We start from the raw sequence: 26103 nt of genomic DNA, 5'->3' as shown, positions 1-26103 counted from the left end.
GATGATTACATACAGTCCTTGTGACAATGTCCTATAGAGTTTGTGGACTTTAAGTAATTCAACACGCTGAACCTGTGGACACATTTCTATTGCCCTTAATGGTATTACTCTCCATATGATATAACCCTCAATTTTGAGTCAAGAAGGTGAACGGTATACATTTGCCACTGTAAAGATACGTTCTAGCAGGTTCTATGGATATCGCTCCACAGTTTAGGGAACTGCACTACACGCATTCCTGAGATGGGCATAATGGCATACAACCTTAGAGCCATGCTTACACCACCAGCATGGGATAAACCATCACCTTCTATTTTATATATTTATTCATTTATCTGCATTACTTTAACATTTTTAGTGAAATTCCAGAAATAAACATGTATATCTTAAACAAATTGTCTATCCCACTGTATTACACCTACTTAACATGGGCACATGCCTAGATATCCACTGGTGATTGTGTTGTCAACAGCAGCTTTGGCCTTTCACACACACACATATATATATATATTTTTAAGAACAGGCTACTTGTAAACATACCAAACATACCTACTTTCAAACATACCTCTACAACCCACGTCAGGTGCACTCAGCCGTTACCTTGTTTAACATAGAGTTCTTCTCCAACCCCAAACGTTTGTGATTTTTAAACATTGCATCATATAAATATATAAAATGCACAATTACACTTGTCTCCAGGGTTTGTGCTATTTCCAAATTATCAACCTACACGTGCACGCTCAGTAACTCTATGGTGCGTATGACTATGGTGTTAACACTGATTTCACCAATGGTGTCATTTGCCATGTCATCAGTGATGTCATAAATGATGCAGTTTAAAATGTAATGGGTAGTGTAATATGTGAGGTCTTAACCAGTGCATTTGGTGGGGGCAAGTTACAATTAGCGTAGTAAACTATAATTGGGGAACTTGAGAAGTGTTTTGTTTTTTAAGCATTAGTTTTACCTTATTTCAGCAGCTAACAACATCAGTTTAACCTTTGTTTTTGTGTATTTCTAATGTTTTATTTTAAGCTAAGATCTTATTATCAAACCTAACTGTAATGTCAATTTAACCTTTTTTTTTGTTGGTGAAAAATATACACTACCAAAATGTCACAAATTTAAACTTGGGGAACTGTTAAGCAACTGAGAAGATGGGTAGGCTGAGTGAACTGATGTGGAAAGGTGGTGCTGTACTAATGAATACGTCTCGCTCTTAAACGTTTTTAGCCCCTGAAAAGTAAGTTATGGCTTAAATTACTAAAAACCAACACCTACTCTCACGTTTTTAACTTCTGGTTTCATGCCTGCTTCAACATTGCAATGCTCATTTACTTCAGCTTACTCTTCAGGAAAGGCTTTAAATTCAACAATTACTGTTGCAACAAAATGGTGTTAAGGCATTACTTTTGTTTTGAATACAAAGCATTAGTGCGAATAGCTAAGGAGATATTTTACTTTGTACAGCTTTCATTCCATCCTGATGCATTCCTGTGTGCCACAGTTTTGTCATAAATACAGAATGTTAGCATGCTAGTTGTTCATTCGAACTCTGTGGAACAGACTGCTGGCTTCTATTGGAAGTACATGTTTTTTCAGACTTTGTTCTCATATGGCTGAGGAAAGAAGTGTGAACTGGTAGAAAATGAGTTAACATTTAAGCTTCTGGATTACCTTCCATAACCTCTGAGATAATCATGAGAGAAAACTGTTTTTTCTCAGACTCGATTCATTTAATCCCCTGCAAGGATCAGCATTTTTTCACTGGGTAAAATCACCTTAGATTCACCACAATTCCTAAACTTAGTATGGCACCATCAACAAATTATTTATATTGTGCCTTAAACCTGTTATCACCCTTTATATGTACTCCTTTATGTCACCCTCTTATACATGCTTTCACTGCACGCATTTCATTGGGGACCATGTCCTCGAATTCTTTAATGGCTCCGCAACACATTTCCATTCAAGGGGGTCTCTTTGGGACTACCCCGCATACCCCTTGAGGGTCAGGGTGTGCTCACCATGATTATTTATATTTTTTAATTAATTTTCAGGACACACGGACCCTTTCTTAGCGTCTTGTAACGGCCGCCACAACATTATTTAGGTTGGGGATACCAGTCCGAATTGACTAGTCCCCTTTAACTTGGTCAATCGGAGCATATCTGGACATCAGCAGTCCGTTTATACCTTACTTTTTAACGCCTTCATTACCACCCAGGCACCGCTTTAAACATGAATTTCTCAAACGGCTGAATGGGTTTACACCAAGCATGGCTTCTGTTTTAAGTTCTAATTTTCTGCCAAATTTAGTGTAATTCAGCTCAGTGTTTTTTCCCTGCAGCTGCTTTAAAACCTTCCCAATAACAATTAACATGGGAAATAAACATTTCAGGACCCAACCCCCTTTTTGTTGAAGCTGAGGTGTATGAAAGTTTTTTTTGTGCAGTTTTGTGAAGATTCTTCAAACTGCATCAGTTATTAATGAAATAAAAACACTGTTCCTTCGGACCTAACTATAACTACTCAGTGGCGACCATGGTATATATATATATATATATATCTCTATTATGGTCGCCAATGCATACTTCTAGTTAGGTCAGACTGTCCATAGGAAGAGTGTGTTGTGAGATCTATCTATCTATCTGTCTATCTATCTATCTACTACTTTATTAGTATTTTTATGGTTCTTGTACCGTGTGAAAGAAGCCTGCATTGTGCCTTAACCAGGTTCCCCCTACCCCTCTCCAACCCACTGAGCCTTTTTTGATGTTTGTGGCTCTTCACTGTTAAGTCATCATAATTCTTTTCCCACAAAAGTATCCAGTCAGGTTCGTCTTTTTCTCTCCACATACTAAGGATTTCAAACATACCCAGCAGTTCTGAGTTCTCCTGGAAGGAACCATGAAAATAGCAAAACTATAGTAATATTTTGTTAGTTTTAAAGGGCGGAAAGTACTGTGCAAGAAAGTATATTTGTTTTGTAAAAATTACATTAACAGGCTTCACACTTGCCAACGTTTAGGAACAAGCAGAGCTTGAAAAAAAATGATTTTTTAACCACTACTTTTGCATTTTTCTAAGTGGTTGTCGATTTTTCCTATTTAGTGCTTCTAGTTACTTGTAGTTTGTGGTGGAAGCATGTACGAAAACCACAGGTGACTATTGAAAGCTATACGTTTAAAAAAAAAATTGGCAAAATTCTAAATTCAGCAAGGGGTCATTTGTGTAGATCGCTCTGGATATTCCTAAAGGAACTAATCATTGAAATAAAACAAACTGAAAATGAAATCGGAAATAATTGAAAAAGTTGACATTGTTTTCATCTGTAAATTATTGCCTCGCGGGACGATTTGCAAAAGTAATACATCTTTATATCAGTCAGACCCTTCTGGTCGCATGGATGTATAGTGTTTGTTAGTTGTCTAAAAACACACGATACCCAGGGCCTAAAACTCAATTTCAATTTATAATCTGTTGTATTGTAAAATTTAGTGGATGAAAAATGGATATGAAAGAAAACTATGCATTTTTTAAATGTGCCCAAGATACGGAGTTTAGGATTAGCGGTTATTTATACAACTCTGACTTTGAGGTTACCCAGACCCTGCATCAATCCAACGGCGCACACAGCCAAAGGCACTGCACAGCAGGGGATTGTGCACTAGTCGGGGTTTATTTTAGCCAGTCCCCTTCGCTCTCCCCACGCCGCACACAGCCAAAGCCTGTGCGCTTCGCGGGTATGGTGCCCAACTCCACAGCATGCATGGCCAAAAGCCTTGTGCTGCGTGGGTAGGATGCCCACCCCAAGTGCCGTGCATGATGAAGGGATGGGCACGGCAGGAGGTTGGACACCAGCAGAGGGGAGGATCTGGGCAGGGATTGGGCCCTGCCTGCACCCAACCCCATGACATGCTTTACGATGGGCATCAAAAAACGTAGAAATTCACTGAAAAAAATAAAGGTTATAGAGACGTAATAGTTGAGTGAAAATTCAATTAAAGATTACCGTTTTAAACTAACAAAAGCAATGAAATTCATCAGTCATAGTTATCGCACGTAACTATAACTCATGCCCTAAAGTGACTATAACTAGCACCCTCGCGAAGCACTGTTAATTACGTCACATATTGCATCACTCATGACCTGTTTGATGACGACATTGATAACATCACTGCAACATCTGAAATTACATCATTGATGACACACTGCATGGCTGGGATGACATTCACTTTTTGCCTCTTTTTAAGTCACTTATGCGCCCTATTCCCCACTTTTCCCACCCATCTCCCTCCTCCTCTGCCCCACTCTGCTTCCCGTCCTTACCTTTCCTGCATTACTATGCTGCTTGAACTGCTAAAACACCTTCCACTGCCTGCTCCTTCCACCTCCCAGATGCCTTTCCACATAAGCCCTGCCTGCGCTGCTAGTCCCACCCACCACCTGCTCCTCCCCCTCCCAGAAGCCTCTTAATGCCATCTGCGGTGCAGTCATGAATTGGACGTGTGTGGCAGAGGTGCCACTGGTGCACTAAAGGCAAACCAGTCTCTCCCCGTCCATGCCCAGACTGCACCCACGGCCAAGTTTGCCAACCACCCAGCAGCCCGAGACCCTACTTGGCTGAAACTCCTTGCTTCCTCAACCCTGTACACCCATCCCACGTCCTCACCCAGACATGCCCTTCCTGGACCGAAGGAGCGTTCTCCTTCCTTACCTGGAGCTTCTTCTGTCCCCCCCCACCACCCTCCCCGCTGCAGCACACACAACCACACCACACCGCGCCCTCCACCACCACAGCACACGCAACCTCACCGCGTCCTTCACCACCACATAAAACATACCCCCCACCCTCACCTGTCTACCCTTCAACACCCGCTCTCTTGCCAAGACATCTTGGACCTCCTGCACAGCCTATTTCCAGACAACCTCTGCCTCACCAAAACCTGGCTCCACCCACTTTCGCTTGGACTTCACATTAACCACTCCTGTCTGGATAAAATAAATTGCAAGTCAAGACAGGCTCAGTAGTCCTGGAGGAGGACTCACAATTATCTATTGCAGTGGGATCAACTGCTTCATCACCTCGGCTCACATCAGTGGCCAACTAGAAAACATGGCATGCTTGACAGCAGGAATAGCATGTCAAATCAAGTCAACTCGGTGGCCTGCATCTGTTACCACACCCTCAAAATGTGCTGTAAAGTCTTCAAGTGCTCCCCATAAACACCCGCAGTTCTATCACACAAACCCTTGACACCAGCAAGCTCAAATACAGCAATTCCCTCTACATTAGCATCACTGCGTAATTCACCAAAAGACTCCAATTGATGCAGAACACAGCCGCAGGACTTGCACTCAGACTACTACATAACACCCAAATTTGCCAAAGACCTCCACTCCATCCTTGATTTCAGGACGAAACTGAAAACCTGGCTCTATTTATAGTCCCAAAGGCAGGCTAGGCCTTCCCCCATCACAGGCACCAGCATGCCCTCCCGGCTGATATGTGCACCCTACAAATAGCTAAAACATAACCTTGACGGCACAGACCGTTATCCTTTAGAGAAACCATCTCTCCTGAAACCTGTCTGACCCTAGAGGCTCAAACCCTGCAGGCTTTCTGACTGCCAATATATGTTTGGTAAAGATTTCCAAGTGGTGGTCATCCTGTATGTACCTTATAGACTCAGTGTTATCCCAACATTTAAATATCTGTACCACTGTCCTACCTTTCTAGGAGTGCAGTATTCTACAATTATCAGTGGAAACTTTAAAGAAAAGCAGAAATACATTGCCCTACTGAGCACTCTTTAAGAGAAATATAGGGGCTGAGAAGTTATTCTGTGGCAACAGCGAGGGAGTACCCTTTACGCCCACCTGATTTACAGTCAGGCGGACCTTAAGTATGTCAGTGAAGGAGAGTATCCTGCCAGACTGCCCCAGGCTGCTCAAGCGGTGGAAGAGTCTATTTGTTATGTTGTATTAATGGAAGTAAGTATTGCACTGCTCTTTGATCTTTCCTTGGTCTCACATATTAAAGAAGACAGCTGCATTAAGTCTGGTAAAGAAACTATTAGGAATACGTAGCGTTACAGCTCTAAACAAGTAACGTTTTCTGGGGGCAGGATGTCATCTGCACTGGGTTAATATGGCCAAGGTAGAAAAGTATATTGTAAAATTGTGTACATTCTTTAAAAATGGGGTTGCAATTATTTTCATATACATAACTATATTGTTAATGTGATACCAAGATACCTTGCCTGATTTGTTATTCTATTCTGGCATTGAAGTATGTGACACTTAACTGTGTTGTATCTAAGTTCAGTGTATATCCTGAAACGTGGTCCAATGCCTTTTTGTGTCTAATAAAGCAAATATGAGTGCTGTTTGATTAGCTTCTGTTCAATTAATTTAAACTACAACTGTATTTGTATGTTCAGCTATGTGGTGGCTTAGAACAGACCCTACTGAAAGGCTGAGACCAGAGAGGTGACTGCGGTAGCCATAAGCCATCATACACGCTGACTCCAGGTGCACAAAGCAGAGGTTATTTATTGAGGAAGTTACAGGCTTTCTTTAAGGTTAATGATATTACTGTCATATCCCTGTGTTCAGTAATCCTGATTGTCCCACCTTGCTCTTGTTTTACTTTAACTTCCACGTTTAATTAATATTACTGGAGCCCCTGCTCTGCACAAGAAGGATGAGTTGCAGTTGGTTGTGTGAGGTACGCTCTTCCGCTCCTCTTTTTGTTGGAAATCTTTTTGTTGGTAATCTTTTTGTTGGTTTTCACAAAAATGAAAACATTAGCCAGGAATCCGTGTACAATGTTGAGGCCAGGATGTAATGGAGGGTGCAGACCCGTTAATACATATAAGTGGAGACGCTGACCATGCTCATTTAGCCAATAAAAGGGATAGCACTATCACGGTAAAGACAACCATGAAGGAAATTGGCGGGAAGGGAGAGCAGAGGGGAGTAAGGAAAGGGCGCTCTTCTGAGTTTGCATGCTGAGGGGTTATAGTTAATCTTGGAAATGCTGGATGGGTAAGTTTGTACTTTGTATGTGCAGGAGTTGCAGTGTTCTGAGACGCTGAGGTTGGAAGCATTGGAATTCTAGTTTTGTCTTGTAGTCTGAGTGGCTGCCATATGCCTTTGAACTTCTTATCTGAGTGTGTTGGTGATCTTTTCCATAGCAAGTTTCTGCCACATTATATAGAACCAGAGGCCTGCAGGAGGAGGCTCTTTGTTTTTTCCAGTACAGCGCTATGAGTTGCTTGGCCCCTCTAATCATATGGAGAATGAGTGACCTATCTGAGCCGGTTATTCCCCTCATCTTGGAAGAAAATATCCGAGGAGATTTATGAGTGACTGCATCGGTAGGAGGTATCCTAGGGTTCCATTCATGTGACCCAGGATTTCCTTCCCGAAAGTTTGTATAAGCGTGCAATCCCACTAGATATGCAGGAATGGTCCTTCACCATATGCACATCTCCAGCAAGTAGCCAGAGTAGTTGGGAACCTGTTGTGTAGGAGGGTTGGATTAGATACCACTGGAACTTGACTTTGTAGGTGGCCTTTCTTTGGGAAATGCTTCTCAGTGTTTTGGTCATCTCCTGCCACAGTCTATCCCAGTCCTTGCTCCTATCTCCATGTGGAGGTCAGAGTCCCAGGGTGTTTGATATGGGTGAGGGGGTAACAGGTTTTGAGGCCTGTAGTGCCTTGTACGTTCCAGAGACCAAACCTTTTGTGCCCGAGTAAGTGCCTATCAGGGTTTTGAACTGTCACTTTGCGTGTGGCACCCTGAAAATTAGTGGGGTGAAGTGCCTACTGCCATATTTGGCAGTACTGCCGCCTGAGAGTTTCTGGTATCTCAAATTCCGCTTTGCACTGTTCAAACGACTTATGGAGACCCCTTGAAAAAGGTCTTTTAGTGTGCGACAGTCGCTATCTGCACAGACAGAGAAAAATGTAGTGTTATAAGCCGTGAAGAAGTCAGGTTTTGAATTATTGGCTTGTTGAAGGAAGTGAGTGTAAGGCCTTTTTTAACTGCAAGTGAGTCATATAGGTCTAGTACTGTTTTAGTAGGTGTAGCTGTGTATGCACTTCGTGGATGCTGTGCGTGGGAGCCTATCTAGATCCCACTAGTGGTGGCGGGCAACTGCCCTGTCCATATGGAACCAGTTCCGCTCACTCTCCCTTCGGATCCATTCTGAGATAAATCGTAAGTGAGCTGCCCAGTAGTAATTTAGAAGATTTGGACATGCCAGACCTCCCCTATCCTTAGGGAGCATGAGAAGCTTATTCGAGATTTGGGGTTGTTTCCCATTCCATAAAAATGTACGGAGCTTGGATTATATTTCCTGGATCTCTGTCAAGGAGATGGGTCCGGAATAGGTACAATAGTCTGGGTAGAATGTTCATTTTGATAACATTAATTCTACCCAGCCATGACCGTATGAGAATTTGCCATCGACTGAGTTTATTTATTATTGCCTTTCAGCAAGCAGTCCAGTTTAAGAGGGGCAATTCCTCTAAGCGAGCGCTAATCTGGAGTCCTAGGTACCGAATCGATTTAGTGGCCCATTGAAATGGTGTCTGTACCTGTAATTGTAGTGTGTCTAGTGAGTTTATCATGAGGTTGAGTATGTGGGACTTGTCTTTGTTCACCTTAAAACTGGACATCCTTTCAGAGAAATCAAGGGTCTGCATAAAAGTAGGAAGTGAGTCTGAGGGGTTGGTAAGTGTTAGAAGTATATCGTCTGTGAATAGGTTATGTTTATGCTCCTGACCTTCAAAGGGTATACCCCCCAATATCTCGATTTTGTCAAATGGATATAGCCAATGGTTCTACCACTAGGGCAAATAGAGGTGAGAGCGGCCATCCCTCCTGTCTTGTCCCTCTAGCAAGTTGCAGCAGGGCCGTACATTGTCCATTGACCTGGTATACTGTGGAGGGAGTGGTGTATGTCAACATTAATGTGTCTCATTTTAGGATCGATCTGCATTTTCCTCAGGACCGCCTCCAAAAAATAGCCAGCTCACTCTATTGAAAGCTTTTTCTGTGTCTAGAGATGTTAGCATGGCATGGATATTTCTTTTATGTACCTTCTCAAATAGCTGAGTAAGGCGTCTGATTTTATCTGCTCCTTGTTTTTTGCAAATGAATCCCGCTTGATTTGGGTCAGTGAGTCCTGGGAGTAACACCAGTATTTTCATATATAATTTTGCATCTGTTTTTAGGAGAGCGAGAGGCCAGTAAGACGTGCAGTGTGTTGGATCTTTTCCCGGCTTTGGTATTAGTGTTATCTCTGCTTCACGCATGGTGGGTGAAAAACCGGTGCTGCGTGTGAATGAGTTAAAGAAGTCAGGTGGGGTATCAACATTGGGAGGAAGGTTCTCTAGAAGGCCTGAGTGATACTTTTCCAGTTTGGGAAATGTTTAAGCGCCTGTCTAATTTCTTCCTCGCTTTTTGGGGCCTCTGGGCTCTCTCTGTTAAAGGGATCAATTGGGGGGCCAGTCACAGGGTTCTAGGCAGGCTGAGTGTCCTCCTGTGATTCCTGTCCTTGCACGTAGAGGGTCTGATATAAGGTATGTAAGACCGCTCTCTTTCCGGCCTCACCCTTTGTATAGGTGCCAACAGGATTGAGAATTTGTGGAATAACTGTCCTGTGTTGAATTTTATGGGCTAAGAGGGATGCTACTTTGTCACCCCTTCTTAGAACTTTTGGCCCATGGAGAAGAGAGCTCATTTGGCACAAATGACCCTGTGAGTTTTAAGTTGGCCTCGGAGAATGGGCAGTTTGCTATGATAACTGTTATTTGTGATCTTATCCACCTTTTCTAGTACTTACATTTCTGATGTGAGCAAGTTTTCTATCAGGTGGGCTTCCCTAGATCCACTCAATCTCTAAAGTGATTAGTGTCCCCCTTGTAGTAGCCTTGAAGGCATCCCAGAGAGTGTGCTGCAACACCTCCTAGTCTGCGGTGTGTGAAGTTGTCCGTAATTGCTGTGGTAATGGTTTGCCTATGGACTGGGTTTCGCAACAGTTGAGGATAGGTGCGCCAACATAGAGGACCCTGTCTAGGTGCAAAGCCATCCCGCCAAGTAAGAGCCACATGTGCGTTGTTTGATATTGCAATGTCTGATATAGACGCTGTCTATAAGTCAACAAGAAGCGAGTGCATCACCAGTAAGTAATCTATGTGTGAGTAGGAGGTGTGAACATGGGAGCAGAAGGAGAAATCTGTCTAACCTGGATGTAGATGGCGCCAAGCATATATCGATCCCAGTTTCAAGATTTCATTTTTGAGAAGCGCAGACATGGCCCTGTCCCCTGATAGACTGAAGTTTGCCTATCCAGGTCCTGATCCCATGCCAAGTTAAGGTCTCGTCCTACTATAATGTGGCCAGATGCAGTCTTGAGCAGGTGAGAAAGGAGCTTGCGCAAGTATGAGTCTTGTGCCTTGTTGGAGGCTTAGATATTTAAAAGTGAGATAGTTGTCCTATCCCAGGGCAGGAGGAGCTGTATATGGTGACCCTCCCTGACTTTGTGGTGGACAGGGGTGCCCTGCGTAGATGTGCTTTGCATAGGATAGCTACTCCCGCAGTTTTGAATTGAGATGAGGTTCAGTATTGGTATTGGTGTGGGTATGCTGGGTGTCGCATGCACTTGTGGTCATTTTTGAGCTGGTGAGTTTCCTGCTGGAAGAGAATCTGTCTTGTTGTTGGAGGTAGACCCAAATTTGATGTCTCTTGACTGGTCAATTAAGGCCTCTAACATTGTGGTAAAGGAGTTTTTGAGTAGCCGGGGGTCAAGATAGGGGGTTGGACCCCCGGAGCTTGTGAGCTCTCTTGTGGCTGCTACCTTGTTGAAGAGTGATGTTGGTGTTGTCATGTTGATGCAATGAGGTCCCTTGGATAGGAGAGAGGCAGGGGAGAGGAAGAAGAGACACAGAACGGATCTTTGAACAGTGGAAAGCAAACAGGGCCAGTCCTGTATGGGGGGAGTCAAATTTGTCTGTGAGCTTGGTGAAACATACTCTGCGTGTAATCCCTGATCATAAAGTGTCTTGGATCAATTATCCTCGTTGGTCAGAAATCAAATCAATAGCTTTTTGAATCAAGAATTTTCTCCTTTTGCTCGAAGTGTACCCTTGTAAGGGTATCAGGGACTTTCTGTTGAAGTTTGCAAAGACTATATGCTTCATTCAGCCTATGTGCGGGTAGATCTGGGTTGACCCTGATGGCTTGAATCAACACGTCATCTCCCTCTGAGCCCGACAGGCCCCCCCTGATTTAAATATTATTGCATCTGCTGCGGTTCTCTGGATCTTCGTGCTTAGTTTGTAGGTATGCTGCCTGTTCTTCCAGCCTTTGGACCCATTGTCACAGCATTTCTTGGTCCTTGGTCCGCGCGTCAAATGTGCGTTGAAGGTCATTGACACGTTGGCCCACATCCAAGACTTCTTTTTTCAATTCCTGGAAACAGGCCTTGAAATCAGAGTACAGGGGACCAATGTCTGAACATATTTCTCAGAGGAAGTGCTCTAGGTAGGCCTGGATGACTGGTATTTTTGTGGTGTGGAGAGCATGTGTGAGGGAGTCTTCTTCTTTGTGTGGACCGTCTCCTGTGCGATTCCACATGTGAAGCACAGAGCCCTCTTTTTAATGCTTGCCTTTGACCAATGTGCCATTGATGCAGTGAGGGTCCCCATGGGGTGGGAAACTGCCAGTGGGAGCAAGTTCAGGGCACAGAACCCACTGCGTCTGCTGGGAGCACTTTTACTCCAGTGCAGTGAACCCCGGGATAGCCCTGGAGAACTCCATCTGGCAACACCTTCCCGTAAGTGGTTTCTTACGCGGTAGGGTCGCTCCTCTCCAATACCTCCTCCACCCCAATGAGTGGTTTCTGTGGAGGGATGATGCTTGTATCGAGGTGTGGGATTTCTGGTGACTTTCTGTGGGTGTTGATGTAATACTAACAGATCTATGCCACTATCCCAGGGGGGCCCTTCTCCTGTAGTTACCCACAAGGCAGTGGGTGTGGGATCACAGTGCGCCCCAGAGTCCGTTGAGTTTATTTGACTTAGGCCTACGATAGTGATGTGTTTATGAATGTCCTGGGACCCGCTGCCAGCCTGCCTCGCTGTCTCCACTATGCTGGGGGGGTCTCATCAGTCTAGTGTCAGGAGCCATCTTTCCTGCCGGCGTCTTTTCCCCTCCTGCAGCTTTGTGGGGGCTTGACTGTTCTGAGGCTTCCGAGAATCCGATGCCCCCACTTCAGGGCTTTTCGAGCAGGCAACGATGTCCAGGGTACGGGCACTGCCCAGGTCCTCTGGCTAGGCCTGTCCACGTCTCGTCGCCCCAACAGTGTACAGCTGTTCGCTGTCCAGAAGAGCCCTCTTTGGACCTGGTAAGTAGTTTGGACACCGCTGATGTTATGGGTGGGCCCATACAGTGATGGATCTGTCTTGGGGAGGCCCAGTCCGTACTCCTGCTTTAGGGATTTTGCCACTCTGCTCCTCTCTTCCATAACCTCAATAGGAAAGCAGGAGAGCGATCTCACGGGTAGTCTCTGATTTAAAGTTATCCAGCAGTGTAAGACGATTTTAGGGGACACATGGCCTGTCCAACCCATGACCGCCAGGCTAGGTCCCTCAGTGTTTCAATATGGTTGCCATGGTTAGTAGAAGAATGCTTCTCTCCGATGTGTACGCCTGTCCAGAGCACCAGTAATGTCTCCTCTGAATTCTGCTTTCATACGCTTAAGGCCTCTAGTATAGGGGTGCTATACACAGGTCTTCAGCCGATGTGGTGCGAAGCTCTAGAAATCTACATCAGACTCCATTCTCGACTTGGCAATGACCCTTCAGCTCCCCTTTTAAATATGGGTTCCTCTCTTCCCCTCTCCCTGCATTCTGTCATAGTGTCTGTTTACCAGGAATCTTCTGGTAATAACTCCTTACCCTCCCAGTCCTTGTTGCCACTCCAAAGTGGGCGCATGCAAATAGAGATGCACAGCCTCGCTCCTAATGGTTCAGTTGAGGCAGAATACAGGTAAGCATTCATTGTTAAGTCCAGACTGCTTGTTCCCCTGAGTCCCTTTTTCCAGTCCTCTGCCAACGGTTTCTTCATGTTTTCTAAGTTCTTACTTCCTCCTCATTGTTTCTCCTCTCTATAGAAAACAATGGAGTCATGGCTTAGGCTACGGGGATACTGTTCCTTTCACATCAAGATAATTGTATATATTTTAGCATCTGCATTGAGCTAACAAATTGGTTGATATGATTCATAGAGAAAAAAGTGGTTTCCTTGATTTATTGAACACAATAATTTTAAGTTCCTTTTGTGTTGGGTTGCTACTTTGCCAAATCATAGCAACCAGCTCATAATTGTGAAACTCAGTAGTGAAGAGAAATTCCAAATACACTTCAACCAGAATAGCATTCTGTCCTGTAGCTTTTCATGTAGCGTCTTGGTTTATGAAATCTTGAACTCCCTTTAGTGCAGATATCAATCTCTGTTTACACTGTAGTATGCTATGGCAATCAAATGCATCCTAAGTAGGATACGTGTGCTAGAAATCACACAAGACATATACAGATATTTATACTAATAAACAAAGTATCTCAACATTTTCTGGCACCTGTCACGAAAGTAGTTCTAGTTTAAAATACATAGGTGCTGTCCTCTGACCTTTAAGCCTGATATTTAGTGCATTTCTCTATTTCTATCATTTTAGAGGGATGTATATTTGTAAGCCCTTAATTCTTACCTAATTTGCAATATTCATATCCCCCGACTCCTTGGCATACGTATGTTATTTACTGAAACTGATAGGAATTATTGTCTGTAGTTACTTTACAGTAGGTACATTCACCATTAGATTTTTTTTTTTTTGCCAAACATGATCCATGAGTTCTGCTTGACCACTGTGGTGCAGTAGTGCATCCTTCCAGATAGAGGTAACAGCGTCTCTTGTTCTTTTAACACATGGTACCTAATGAACATATTTCAAAAGGCAAATGAAAAAATGTTGCTTTTAAATTGTAGTTTGTGTAAGTTTTAATCATTATTTATTTGTTTGCAGGAGTGTCATTGTAGCACCAAAGAAATCAGCAGTTAATCCACCTCCTGCTACTGTAAGTGTGACTCAGCATGCTGTCAGTGTGGTTTCATCCGTTGACACTCCACAGCCCCCAGATATAGATGGAGAATCTTCTAGTAAGTAACTATAAAATATTTTTTGCTTCAATGAAATCCGTACATGATATTTATAAGCGAGAGTGCTAGTGAGTGATCAGGACCATTTTCTGTAACCAGAAATGTTAATATTGACAACTTGTTGGACATCGACAAGGAGGCCTGAAAACAAGCCAGAGGAACCGCTTACTCCGGATCCGCGTGCATGCAGAAAAGAAGGAAACTGACGTCAGCGTGCCGGGAGGGACTTATATGACGTCGCATACGTGGACGACGTCAGGGCGGAGTCGTGTGGCACCGTCCCCCCAGCGCGCAGAGGTGCTGCTGCAAAACATTTCCGGATCCAGTCTGACGCCTGGGGATATTCTAAGTTAAGGAATCTGCAGCTAGACAACGTCTCTACCAGATACATCGTTACCGAAGGTAAGTAACTCGTACATTCAGTTATTGTTAAAATCTATCCGAAGAAAGGCCCTGCTGAAGAAGCTTGACCAATTTGGCAAAGGTAGAATCATTGAGATCTTTGAGAAAACTACAGAAATTATCTGACAGACTTCTAGATGCAGATTCCTTACCTTAGAATAATCCCCAGGCATCAGACTGGATTTGGAAGTCTTTCGTGAGTGGTGGCGTCAATGGGCTTCGCGTGGCGTCGTTGATGTCGAAAGTGACATGCGGTGCCGATATAGGCGACACCCCAGTGGTCTGACATCAGGCTCTTTTCACATCTTTCCGCTCGAGGAGCACGGAGCCACGAAGAACACTGACAACTGGGGTGGAAAACTATGGCCCTGAAAGGGAAACAGCCTTGTCCATAAAAATCTGTTCCCAGAGTGGGTCGGTTTGGTGGGTCGGTAAGGAATCTGCTGCAAGATAGTCTCTTCCAGATAAGGTGTTACTGAAAGTAAGTAACTTGCTTATCTGATAGACTTCTAGCCCAAGCTAAACCTCCCTGGAGGTGGGTCTGCAAAATAATTTCACACTAAAAAGTCCTGCAGGACCAAACGGGCAAAGTGCCCATCCCTATAGACCTGATTGTCCAGGCAGTAGTGCTGTAAATGTGTGCAGAGATCCCAACGTTGCTGCCTGGTAGATGTCCAGATAATGCTCTTCGGTTCCAAGGTTAACAGTGGTAGTTGGATTCTCTGGGTTCTTCCTGTGCGGCAGGAGGCGATCTATTGGAGGGCGTTTCCCTGGATCCCGATGTGAAGTCTCTTGATAAGGGTGTTGTCTGATACGGTATTGAACGCTGCTGAGAAGTCTAGGAGGATCAGGGCTGCTGTTTCTTCCTGGTCGAGGAGGATTCTGGAAATGTGAACTTCTGAGGTCCCTGGGTCTGACATAGGTTTAGACATAACTCCAATGTAAGCCTGTTCTTGCTGTCAAGATATGATCTTGTCTATTGAGTACTGAAATGACAGACTGGTGAGTTCTGTCCATTTGGGAGCTAACTAATGCTGTGATTGTAGATAGCACAGTGCTCATTGAAGTCACAGAAAAGTTGTCACCTTATTTTAGACTCCTGACATTCAGAGTGCGCCAATGTTACTGCCATGCTGCTACTTCTAATTTTTTTCTGTAAGCAAGTTCATTCTCAATCGGGATGGAGAGCAGGGTTTTCAGTTTAGTCTGATAGTTCACAGGAGGCCAGATTGCCCATTGCTATATTGCCTTTCGCAGCCAGAAGTACATGTCTGGCACCATTTTGGGACGGTTCGAGTTCAGTGGCAATTGGAAATCATGGGAACCACATAATTTGCATGCCAATACCACTTGCTGCTCTGGGAGGAACCACTTGACATTTCCTTTGTGGGAGGGATCATCTGCCGAATCCGGGAGGTACTGTTTCACTTTCTAGGCACTCCCACCATGACGTACTCCAGTACTAAAAACTCTCTCTCTTCCTTGGAAGGTCTCCTCATGCCTTCTGAGCCATTCGGCATTTTGTCCTTGCTCAGAAGCAAACCTCAAGCTAAACTGCCTGCTGTTCTGTGGGTCATTAACTTTGAGAGCGCAACAGAGAGCACTCACTGAAGACCGCCAGCCGAAAGCTCCGACTTCAATCATGTGAGGCAGCAGCAGTCGTCTGTGAGGGCAAAGACTTTGCTGGATAGAAAAGTGAGGAGGAGAAAGATGGAGAATCACCAGCTGCCAGCTAATGACTGTCATATAGTGTTCAGCTTTAACTTGCGCTTCTATGGCCTCTGTAGGCACATATACTTCAAAAAGATATTTCTGATAGATACATCTGCCTGTGGATTCCTCACCTTTTGAATTACTTCTGCGCTAGCATTCCATGAAACTTTTTCTTAGCTCTCCCACATCGACGAGGACGTCACAATGACACGGCTCCGCTCGCGATTCCATATGACGTCCTCGGAGCCATAAGACCTCGTCTGCGTGCTGACGTCAGTTCCCTTTCTTCCGCGCCGTTGGCGCGTAATGGGTTTTTCAAGGACTCTCCGTTTTTACTGGGTTTAACTTTACTAGATTTCTTTGTGTTGCACTGAAAAGGGCTACTTCGAAGAGGTCAGGTGCCAACAGACTTTATATGTTACATGTTTTTGTACTGTCTTGAGAGTCTCATTATCACTGGTTTCAGCACTTTAAAGGCATCGTTTTGGTATTTTCACCACCACAACCACTGAATCACCACTGATTTTTAACTCAATATAGACCTAAGGGTTGTGTATTTTTTTTAACCTTTTCCTTTCTTTTCGTACCCCTGTAGGATGTTTTATATTTAACACAGACCAATTAGGTGCTGTATATTTGTTTTAGTATTTTTGTTACTGCTGTTATGTTCACAGTAACAACAAGCCTTGGGGTAGGGCTGGAAACTAGGCGTGAATACCTATTGTTTCCCTGGTAGGTCAACTAGAGTTTTTCCCGCGTAACAGGTTTTAGTATACCACTTTAGGGGTAAGAAATAAAGTTGTTTTGATCCCACTAATTTGGTAGTTTTAACCTTTTTTTTCGCACTTCAAATAAAACCCACTCCATCTTCATTTAAGACCACATAGGTGTTTAGGGACACCCTTATTTTTCAATCAAGTGCTCCCGCGTATTCGTTGGTAGCAGCACGCCCCTGTCCGTAGAGGGCAGGGATGGACCCTATAATGAAGCATGCCACCAAGGGGAAAACCGGGTGGGTGAGGGTTATTTGAAAGATTTTTTTTCTTTCTTTTTCACAAGTTCCTGCAAGGGGTGCTTTCTTCCTTTTCTGGTACAGAAGGTACCTTTTTGGTTATTTGCATAGGTATGGACTTTGAAACTGAAAGAACAGTGTATATTGTTTCTGCCTTATAGAGTGGTGCAAAATTATAAATACAAGATGTCTCAAGATTAGTGTGCAGAAACTTCCACGGAGACTCTGGGAGAAAGTTGGATTAGATATTATCCACACTGTTTCTGGTCACGGTTTGCATGGAAAACTGATCATTTGTTTCCCTGAAAGGTATTTCTGAAAGAGACAGTTAGTTATAGATTCCTTACCTTAAAATTTCCCCCAGGCATCAGACTGGACCCGGAGAATTTTTTTCGGCAGTACCCCTGCGCGTCTGTAGGTGGCGTCAGTCGACTCCACATCTGTCGTCGTGGTCACCGGTATGATATCGCGGTGCCTACTTAGACGCCGCACCTGCGCGCTGATGTCAGTTATTTCTTTTTCAATGCCAGCCTAGCACAGATATGGAGAGAGCTACCCCTTTAGTCACTTTTTGATTAAGCTTTTTTCGACATTTTGTCTGGACTAAGCTTTTTTCGAGTCTTCGGCTCCTGTTGCGCGAGGGATGTCCCACTGTCGGACCGGCTTTAAACCCTACGAAATCTGTCACAAACTGATGTCTCTGTGTGCCATTGGTGTCTGGAGCACGACCACGACCCGAAGCCGTGCTCCGACTGCCGGTCTCGCTGGAACGGAAGGTCTCAAGACAGCTTGCGAAGCCCCCACACCTCATCCCATTCCAAGTCTTCGAAGTCCTCGGGTAAGTCAGAGCACAAGAAGAAGGCGAAGAAGCACCCGGTGCTCTTTGCCTTCTACCTGTCGGTCTGCTGACGCAATGCGGGACCAGGAACGTCGTCTCACTAAAGCTCCGTCTTCAGTGCCTCCTTCAGGGATGACTCCGCGCCTCCCTCCATTTCCAGCAGCCGGGGCGTCCCCTGCCAAACTTCATGCATTTTACAAAGCCCTCCACAGCATCTTTGGGTAGCCCGACTCTGCTGGCACGCCTTCGGGCCCTGCGGAGCTGTTTGGGAGTCCTGTGGCTTTGATGCCAGCAGCTCCAGCCCTGGAGCCGGAGGGCCCCCGTGGATCCAGGCCTGGATCCGGATCGATGCCAGTTTACCTTACTCGACCTGCCCCGGTGCTGATCCTGATGACGAGGCACCCGGCGCCAGCCATGCCCCCAGCTGACGCGTCCCATCCTCACCCCTGAGTTGGACCCAGAGCTGAACCGATGTTGATTCCAATTCTGAGGGTACCTTTGTCCCCCTGGAGCTCCCTTCAGTGGCAGTCAGGACTAACCTCCTGACAAAGGTGCTTTAGCCTACAACAACCTCTTCTGAACCCCTTCTGCCCTTCAACGAAGCCCTCACGGATGTCCTTGTGGGCACCTGGTCCAAGCCCGGCACAGGGGCTCCTGTGGAAAGAACGATTGTCCGCCGCCACGGCCCTCCTCCGGCGACCCAGTTTTCCTCACCCAACACCCTTCCCTGAGAGCTTGGTGGTCCAAGTCTCTTCTTCCAAGGGCGCATTCCCATTATGCTAGCCCAGATAGGAAATCCAAGAAGCTGGATCATCTTGGGATGCACATGTTCTCTTCCTTCAGCTTGGCACTGCGATCTGTGAATACTGAGTGCCTCTTGGGCCGATACTCCCATACTGTCTGGGATACGGTTGCACAAGTGCTGCCTCAGTGCCCGGAGGAGGCCCGGGCCATTCTCTCCCAAGGAGTGGCAGATTGGAAAGACACAGCTAAATTAACGATTAGATGTGGACTGGATACCAGTGGCGGCCCCTCCATAGGAGCGTTTGGGCATCGACTCACTGCTTTGCTCACTGGTAAAAACGACCATTTTATGTTTCTGCTTCTCGCACTGCGAGAAAGCAGAAGTGCCTGGTTGGGGGCAGGAGGGTGGACGGTCATGCTCGAGGGCGGGAGGGAGAGTGGTTTATCCACTGTTGTGGGGTACTGACTGTTTGTCGGCCCCTGGAGCCGACCAAACAGTCAGTACCCCACAACAGTGGGTAAGCCACTCCCCCCCCCCCCCCCCCCTGCCCTCGAGCACGACCGCCCACTCTCCCTTTTTCTCTATGCCGGACAAAATGGCACGGCTGGGGTGCTCTCCCCTGTGCCTCACCAATCACAATGCTGTCATTGCAGGGTTGTGATTGGCCGAGGGGAGGGAGGGAGGCTGCCTTTCCTTCTGATGACTAGGAGAGCTTCAGGAATTGGCGAAGGACGGCAGGAGTCGGACCCATCCAGAAGGGCTGAGGACGTTTTATTTTCTATTTTTACAGCTTTCCAAGGGTTCCAGGACCACATTCCTTTTTTAGCAGTGCTCGTGGCTTGAAAAGGGAAATTGCCAATTTCGAAGACCCCCCCCCTCACCACCCCTCAGAGACGCGCTAGGTTCTGGGTGGTGCGGTGTGTGTGCGCTTGCTTGAGTGTGTGTATACATGGTATGGCGATGTATGTTGGGAGGTTAGGCGAATATGTGAGCTGAACTGTATGTTTGGCTGTCGGCGCACATGTATGCAACAAGTATCTTTTTATACAGTACGGACTATATACTTTTAGGTGTGGGTGGGCTTGGGGCATTGTGAGTTTGAAAGTGAGTATGTGAATGTTTTTGTACGTGCGTGTGTACTTGTGATCATGCGACTGACTGTGACTGAGGACGTGCGGATTTGTTTCAGCATGTTCTAAAGGCTTCGTATGATCCCTTGCCATTCTCACTTATTCAGTGACCCCGGTTTGATAACGCCTATGATATGTGTATGGTTTCGCAAAGGACTAGCACCCCCACTTGGAAAGTTGTTCCTGCACCACTGTTCATGTGTGTTACATTTAAAATGTGGTACAAAAACCGCTCAACATCACCAAATGTGCCCACTCTGGCCCATCAAATGATAAATGGCCTGAGACTCGTGCTGTGGTGAAGGGCCTCTGAATTCCAGACAGTGCCAGGGTCATACATTTACCATCCTAAATCTCTTAAACTGTCGAAGGCTATTAAAGGAAGCATGGTAGGTTTTACTGTGTGTCTGTGCTTTGGTTTGGCACAGTGATTGGGACGCTTTCCTGACTTGGTTTAGCAGAGGGCGGTGTGGAGTTTAAATTCCCACATTTCATCGTTTTTTGGCTGTATAACGGCTTTGATTTATTTAAATTTACATTAGTGCTCGATTTAAAGTTGGATGAATATTTCGATGAGCGCACAGTCACGGGGGCCGCTCGAGCACACTGCTTTATATGAACGTGCAGCGGGAAAACAAGATTGAGAGGCCACACATGCAAGCTTCATTGCACATTACCACCTCAGTATATCATTAACAAAAGGTCAATTTAGCACAAATAAAGATCTTTCTGGAGTAATTTGTACCGGTACGTGAGTTTCCTACTCAATCGGCTGTCGTTCCGTACCAAATACAAAAAACAGGAAGAGGAGGAGGACACGGAAAGAGATATTTGGTGGCAAGGCAATGGATAGAGACCGAGAAAGCTTTGTAAGGAATTGGGAAAGTTGTTCTAGCAGTGATAAGGCTTGTGCTGTTAGGGAGTCACCCTACTACTTTTAAAAGGTTTAACAATGAACATATAAGGCCGCCTCTCTCCTCTACGGCTTTTTCAGCCATACGTATTTTTAGTATAGAATGTACCTTTCTTTAAGCAGACAGCATGCCATTGTATACGTGTATCATAAAGTTCATAAAACACGGAGACTGAGAACTGCCTGTGTTAACGGAAGAATATGCCATACCACCAGTCGTCTATATTTCTAGATCTACACGTGAAAAAAGTTTGTGGTTTTGTTTATGTGGTAGTTCGTGGCAAAGAGCATCCATAAAGACACACATGCATACTGTAGACCCAGTTCAAGGAAGCTTCAAGCCTATATTTAGAAACAGAATTACTAGGAGTTCGATTCCTAATTAGGCCAAAGGCCCCCATTTGTCCCCAAGCCTGAGAGGCCGGCTTTGAGTCTGGCGGAGGCTCAAACACCCTGTGATTCTGGGCAAATCACTCAATCTCCCAGTGCCTAACAAATGAAGTGTCCCGCTGTAATGCAACTAGTGCTCATGTAAAGTGCTCTGATACCTTCGTCTTGATACCTTAAGGCATACAGCAATTTTTTTTTTTTGGCCAGGGCTTCACGTTTTTTATTGTAATCTTCATGCACACTTTGTAAAATGGTAACACTAGATAATTCTGGAGCGACGTATCTCCATCACCTTTATAGCTCATAAAAATTTGCAATTTCCTAAACGATAATTCATTCCTATTGCTTTATTAACCATGCTGCATTATCAAATTTGCTTGAAAATGCACCATTTGTCCACTCTTATTTTAAACTTTTCTTGGGGGTACCGTATAATCCTACTGACCCCCCCCCATAGGTTATTGGGGCTCGCTCGCCGCAGTGTAGTACGACAATAATTTTACGGCTCACCACTTTCAAATGTCACCAGCCACCACTGCTGGATACCACCGACTCACTAGGCAGAGTGATTGCCACGTCGCACTTAGGCGCTACACCTGGTTGAGGACGTCTGGCTTTTCTGGGGATGTCTAGTCAATTTTGCTGGACATGCTTTTCTGTGGGCGCCGCCTTTTTGGTGACAAAGCCGAGTCGGCGCTGGAGTGCTTTAAGGATTCTCATGCTTCGACCAGATCCTCGGGCCTCGCTGTGTCTTCCTGTCCACCTCAGTTTGTGTTTTTGCCCCTTTCGTGGCTACGGATGGGGTGCCCAGCCACGTTCAACCCTGTCCAGCCACTGGTTTATGCAAGCTGCCTAGCCTCTGCGTGGCCACGGACGTGAAACCCAGACCTTGTGGGTTTGGGAGCCAACGGGCGGGCCAGTCCACCCCCCTCCCCCGCAGTAGCCTCCAATCCTTCCTAGTCCAACCTTTCAGGGTCACTAACGGCCAGTGGGCGGCAGGATTCGCCATCCCCTCCCCCACTGGCAAACCATCACGTTGGACAGGTGGGTTTTACAAATGTTCCGAAGGGCCTACTCCCTCCCCTTCAACACTACCCCTCCCTCCATGCCACTGTCTTTCGATCGCATGTCGAGGATCATTTGGCGCTTCTCCGCCAGGACGTCTCACCTCTTTTGGCCAAGGGAGCTATCGAGAGGGTCTCTGTGCCAGAAGTAGGTTGTGGTTGCTATTCCTGCTACTTTCTGGTGCCCGGTAGGTTGTGGTTGCTATTCCTGCTACTTTCTGGTGCCCACGAAGGACAAAGGCCTGCGTCCTATTCTAGACCTCGGGGCCTCTCAATCGCTTCCTCTGGAAGGAGAAATTCAAAATGCTAACATTGGCTCAGGTCCTGTCTGCCCTGGACCCTGGAGACTGTATGGTGGTGCTGGACTTGCAGGACGCCTATTTCCACATTCCCATCCTACCAACCCACAGATGCTACCTGCGGTTTACTGTAGGCTACGAGCATTTTCAGGTCACCGTGCTCCCCTGTGGCCTTACTGAAAATGATGGCGATGGTCGCATCTCATCTGCATAGATCAGGGGGTCTAGTCTTCCTCTATCTCGATGACTGGCTGTTTAAGGCGGGCTCCCCCCAGGCTGTCGTCTCTCACCTCCAGACAACGGCGAACCTCCTGCATTCGCTGGGGGTCCAATAGCAATGTGCTGAAGTCACACCTGACTCCCTCTCAGACGCTCCCTTTCATTCAGGCGGTTCTGGACACAGTGCACTTTCGGGCCTATCCTCCAGAGCAGCGAGTCTGGGATATTAGGGCTATGATACCGATGTTTCAGCTTCTATCCTGGATATCGGTGAGAATGACCCTGAGGCTGCTGGGCCTGGTAGATCATGCCAGATGCCTTATGCGAGGTCTGCAGTCGGACCTGAAGTTCCAGTGGGCGCAGCATCAGGGGAATCTTTCCGAGGATGTCCAGATCTCGAAGATAACTGCACAACAGCTGCAGTAGTGGTTCACGAACCAAGCTTGGGTCTGAGGCAGATTCCTCTCCCTTCCCCAACCAAACCTCACTTGAGTGACAGATGCGTCACTCCTGGGATGGGGTGGCCATTTGGGGGAGGCGGAAATCAGAGGCGTCGGTCTTCAGTGGAGTCCGGGCTCCATATCAACCTGCTGGAGCTCCGGGCGATCCGCCTAGCACTGAAAGCTTTTCTTCCCTCAAAGGGAAGGTTGTGCAGGTGTTCACGGACAACACCACCATCATGTGGTACTGAAACAAACGGGGCGGGGATATAGGGTCATGGACCCTATATCAGGAGGCTCATCGCCCCTGGACATGGCCGGAACATCAATGCGTGACCCTGGTGGTTCAACACCTGGCAGGTTCTCGAATGCCAGGACGGATGAACTGAGCCGTTGATGCCTGGTATATCACAAATGGCGTCTTCACTCTGATGTGGTGCAAGGTCTCTTTCAGCGGTGGGGAGAGCCTTGGTTAGATCTGTTAGACACCAAAGAGAATGCGCAATGTCAGCAATTATGCACGGAGTTTCCAAGGCGGCACTCACTCGCTGACACTTTTTGTCGTGAGTGGAACTGCAGCCTCCTGTACACCTTTCCGCCTGTACCACTTCTGCCCAGAGTGCTGAAGAAGATCAAGCGCGACCGGGCCCAAGTTATTCTTGTGGCTCCGGAGTGGGCACGAAGAGTCTGGTACCCAGAGCTACTGAGCAAGGCCATGGGTCCTCCACTCAGACTGCCCATTCAGGAGGATCTTCGGTCGCAGCCGCAGGGGACGATTCTCCACCCGAACCTGTACAGCCTCCACCTCATTGCGTGTAGATTGAGAGGCGACCGTTAACAGCTTTCGACTTTCCGCCTGAAGTCTAATATCTTCATGGCAGCCAGGCATCCCTCCACTAAATCGGTATAAGTCTGTAGATGGACCAAGTATGTGGCATGGTGCATAGAATTGGCTGTGGATCCCCTCTCTGCCCCTCTTTCGGCGGTCCTCTTTTATATACTTTCTTTGACCCAGTAGGGCTCTGCTCTGGGCACTCGACTATCTTGCTGCTTTCTCTGCCTTCCTTCGGCTGCCCGATGAGCCTTCTTTGTTCAGGTCCCCTGTTGTAAATAGATTCTTTAAGGGCATTACTCATCTCTTTCCTCCATCTCCTTTCACAATGCCCCAGTGGGACTTGAATCTTGTTCTTAATTATCTCCTGTGTGCTCGCTTCGAGCCCCTTTCTTCCCCGTGCATCCGGACAAAGTGGGATTTCGAACAAGGCTCTTGTTCCTTCCAAAGGTGGTTACCTCTTTTCACATTGGACAATATATTACTTTGCCCACCTTTTTCCCACCTCCGCACCCTTCCAAGGAGGAGTAGAGACTCCACCGTCTGGACCTTAAGCGTGCGCTGTCTTTCTACCTTGACCACACAAAATATTTCTGGGTGGATGATCAACTCTTCGTTGGCTATGTAGGTGCCAACAAAAAAGTTGGGCTGTTCAAAAGCGTACCATCTCTCGACGTGTTGTCCTTTGTATCAAAATCTATTATACTTTGGCGAAAAAGGAACCTCCAGTGGGGAGCAAGCTCACTCCACTAGAGCTACGGCAGCCACCACTGCACTGGCACGTGGAGTCCCACTTCTTGACATCTGTCAGGCAACCACGTGTGCATCCTTGCACACTTTCACCAGACATTACTGCCTGGACAGTCAAGTCAGGAGGGACGGCTATTTTGCCTTTTCAGTCCTCAGGACTTCCTGGTGTGAACTTGGTTCGCAGTCTTTCCTCCGGGGATGGTATTGCTGGGGTATCTATTCTAACCTAAGGAATCTATAACAGATGAACAAGTTAATTATCTTCGGTAACTTGTTCTTCTTTCTTCATCATTGAAAAAAGTAATGAAAGGTGGTCCTTTCCTCTCGAGAAGGGCCTGTCTTGGATGTTGAGGCTCTGAAGTCACTGACGTCACTCCCCTTCTTTTGATTGACAGACTCTTTGATGAGCGGAGTCCTGTTTTCGAGATCTGTCTCTCCTCTTCAGCATGGCTATCAAGAAAACCATGCTGAAAATCTTATTGGCACACCTGCTCTGCTATGGTATGCTTCGACATCTGCCATATTAGTGTGCTTTGTTATCCACACAAATGAGTGGCTCTGAACCCAAGGAGTGATCTGTCAGCATTGTGAAGACATGCAATGCTGACCTTGTCACTGCAAGGCTGCAAAACAAAGAAGACCATTAAAGCCATACAGATGGAGCTACCTGCTCTGGCTTTGTCAGTGGTGCCATTGTTATCAGGGTTAAGTCAACAGTCTCTTCAAAATCTCCATTGACTGATGCATGCTAACTTAAGCCAAGTGAGGAGTGATAGTATTCCTAAAGGAACCCTTATTTGAACAACTGCCTATCCTACAAAAATCTGCTCACTTCGAAATTCTCTTTAGGTAAGATTTGCATGCAAGACCAGAAGGAGATGATCATCATGATTACTGTGAGGCATATAACTTGTGTGATTTTGAAACTGGACTATATCTGAACTTGGAAAAAGGCCGGTGGGCTGGATGTGTCTCTGAAATATGATCGCCAGTATCCAACCGTCCTTAAGAGGTGGACATCAGTAGCAGCAGCACAACTCTTCCACCATTCCCACGCAAACAAAGCCACTTCCAGTTGGTCTTGAATGCTCAAGACTGCTCAGTTGGTGGCTAGCCAAACCTC

General features: G+C 46.1%; 1 protein-coding gene across 3 annotated transcripts in view; it reads left to right on the top strand.

Moving 5' to 3' along the window:
• LRBA (LPS responsive beige-like anchor protein) overlaps positions 1 to 26103 on the top strand; it is a 2426603-nt gene that overhangs the window by 573030 nt on the left and 1827470 nt on the right. For all 3 annotated transcript variants that reach the window (XM_085641653.1, XM_085641654.1, XM_085641652.1), the window contains exon 31: positions 14100 to 14233. In XM_085641653.1, coding sequence (XP_085497779.1) covers positions 14100 to 14233 — 134 coding nt within the window. The remainder of the gene's footprint in view (positions 1 to 14099; positions 14234 to 26103) is intronic.

Source organism: Triturus cristatus, chromosome 2_2 (assembly GCF_964204655.1).
Source record: "Triturus cristatus chromosome 2_2, aTriCri1.1, whole genome shotgun sequence".
Lineage (NCBI taxonomy): Eukaryota > Metazoa > Chordata > Amphibia > Caudata > Salamandridae > Triturus > Triturus cristatus.
Note: the sequence above shows the minus strand (reverse complement) of the source record. Positions and strands in the feature narration are given on the sequence as shown.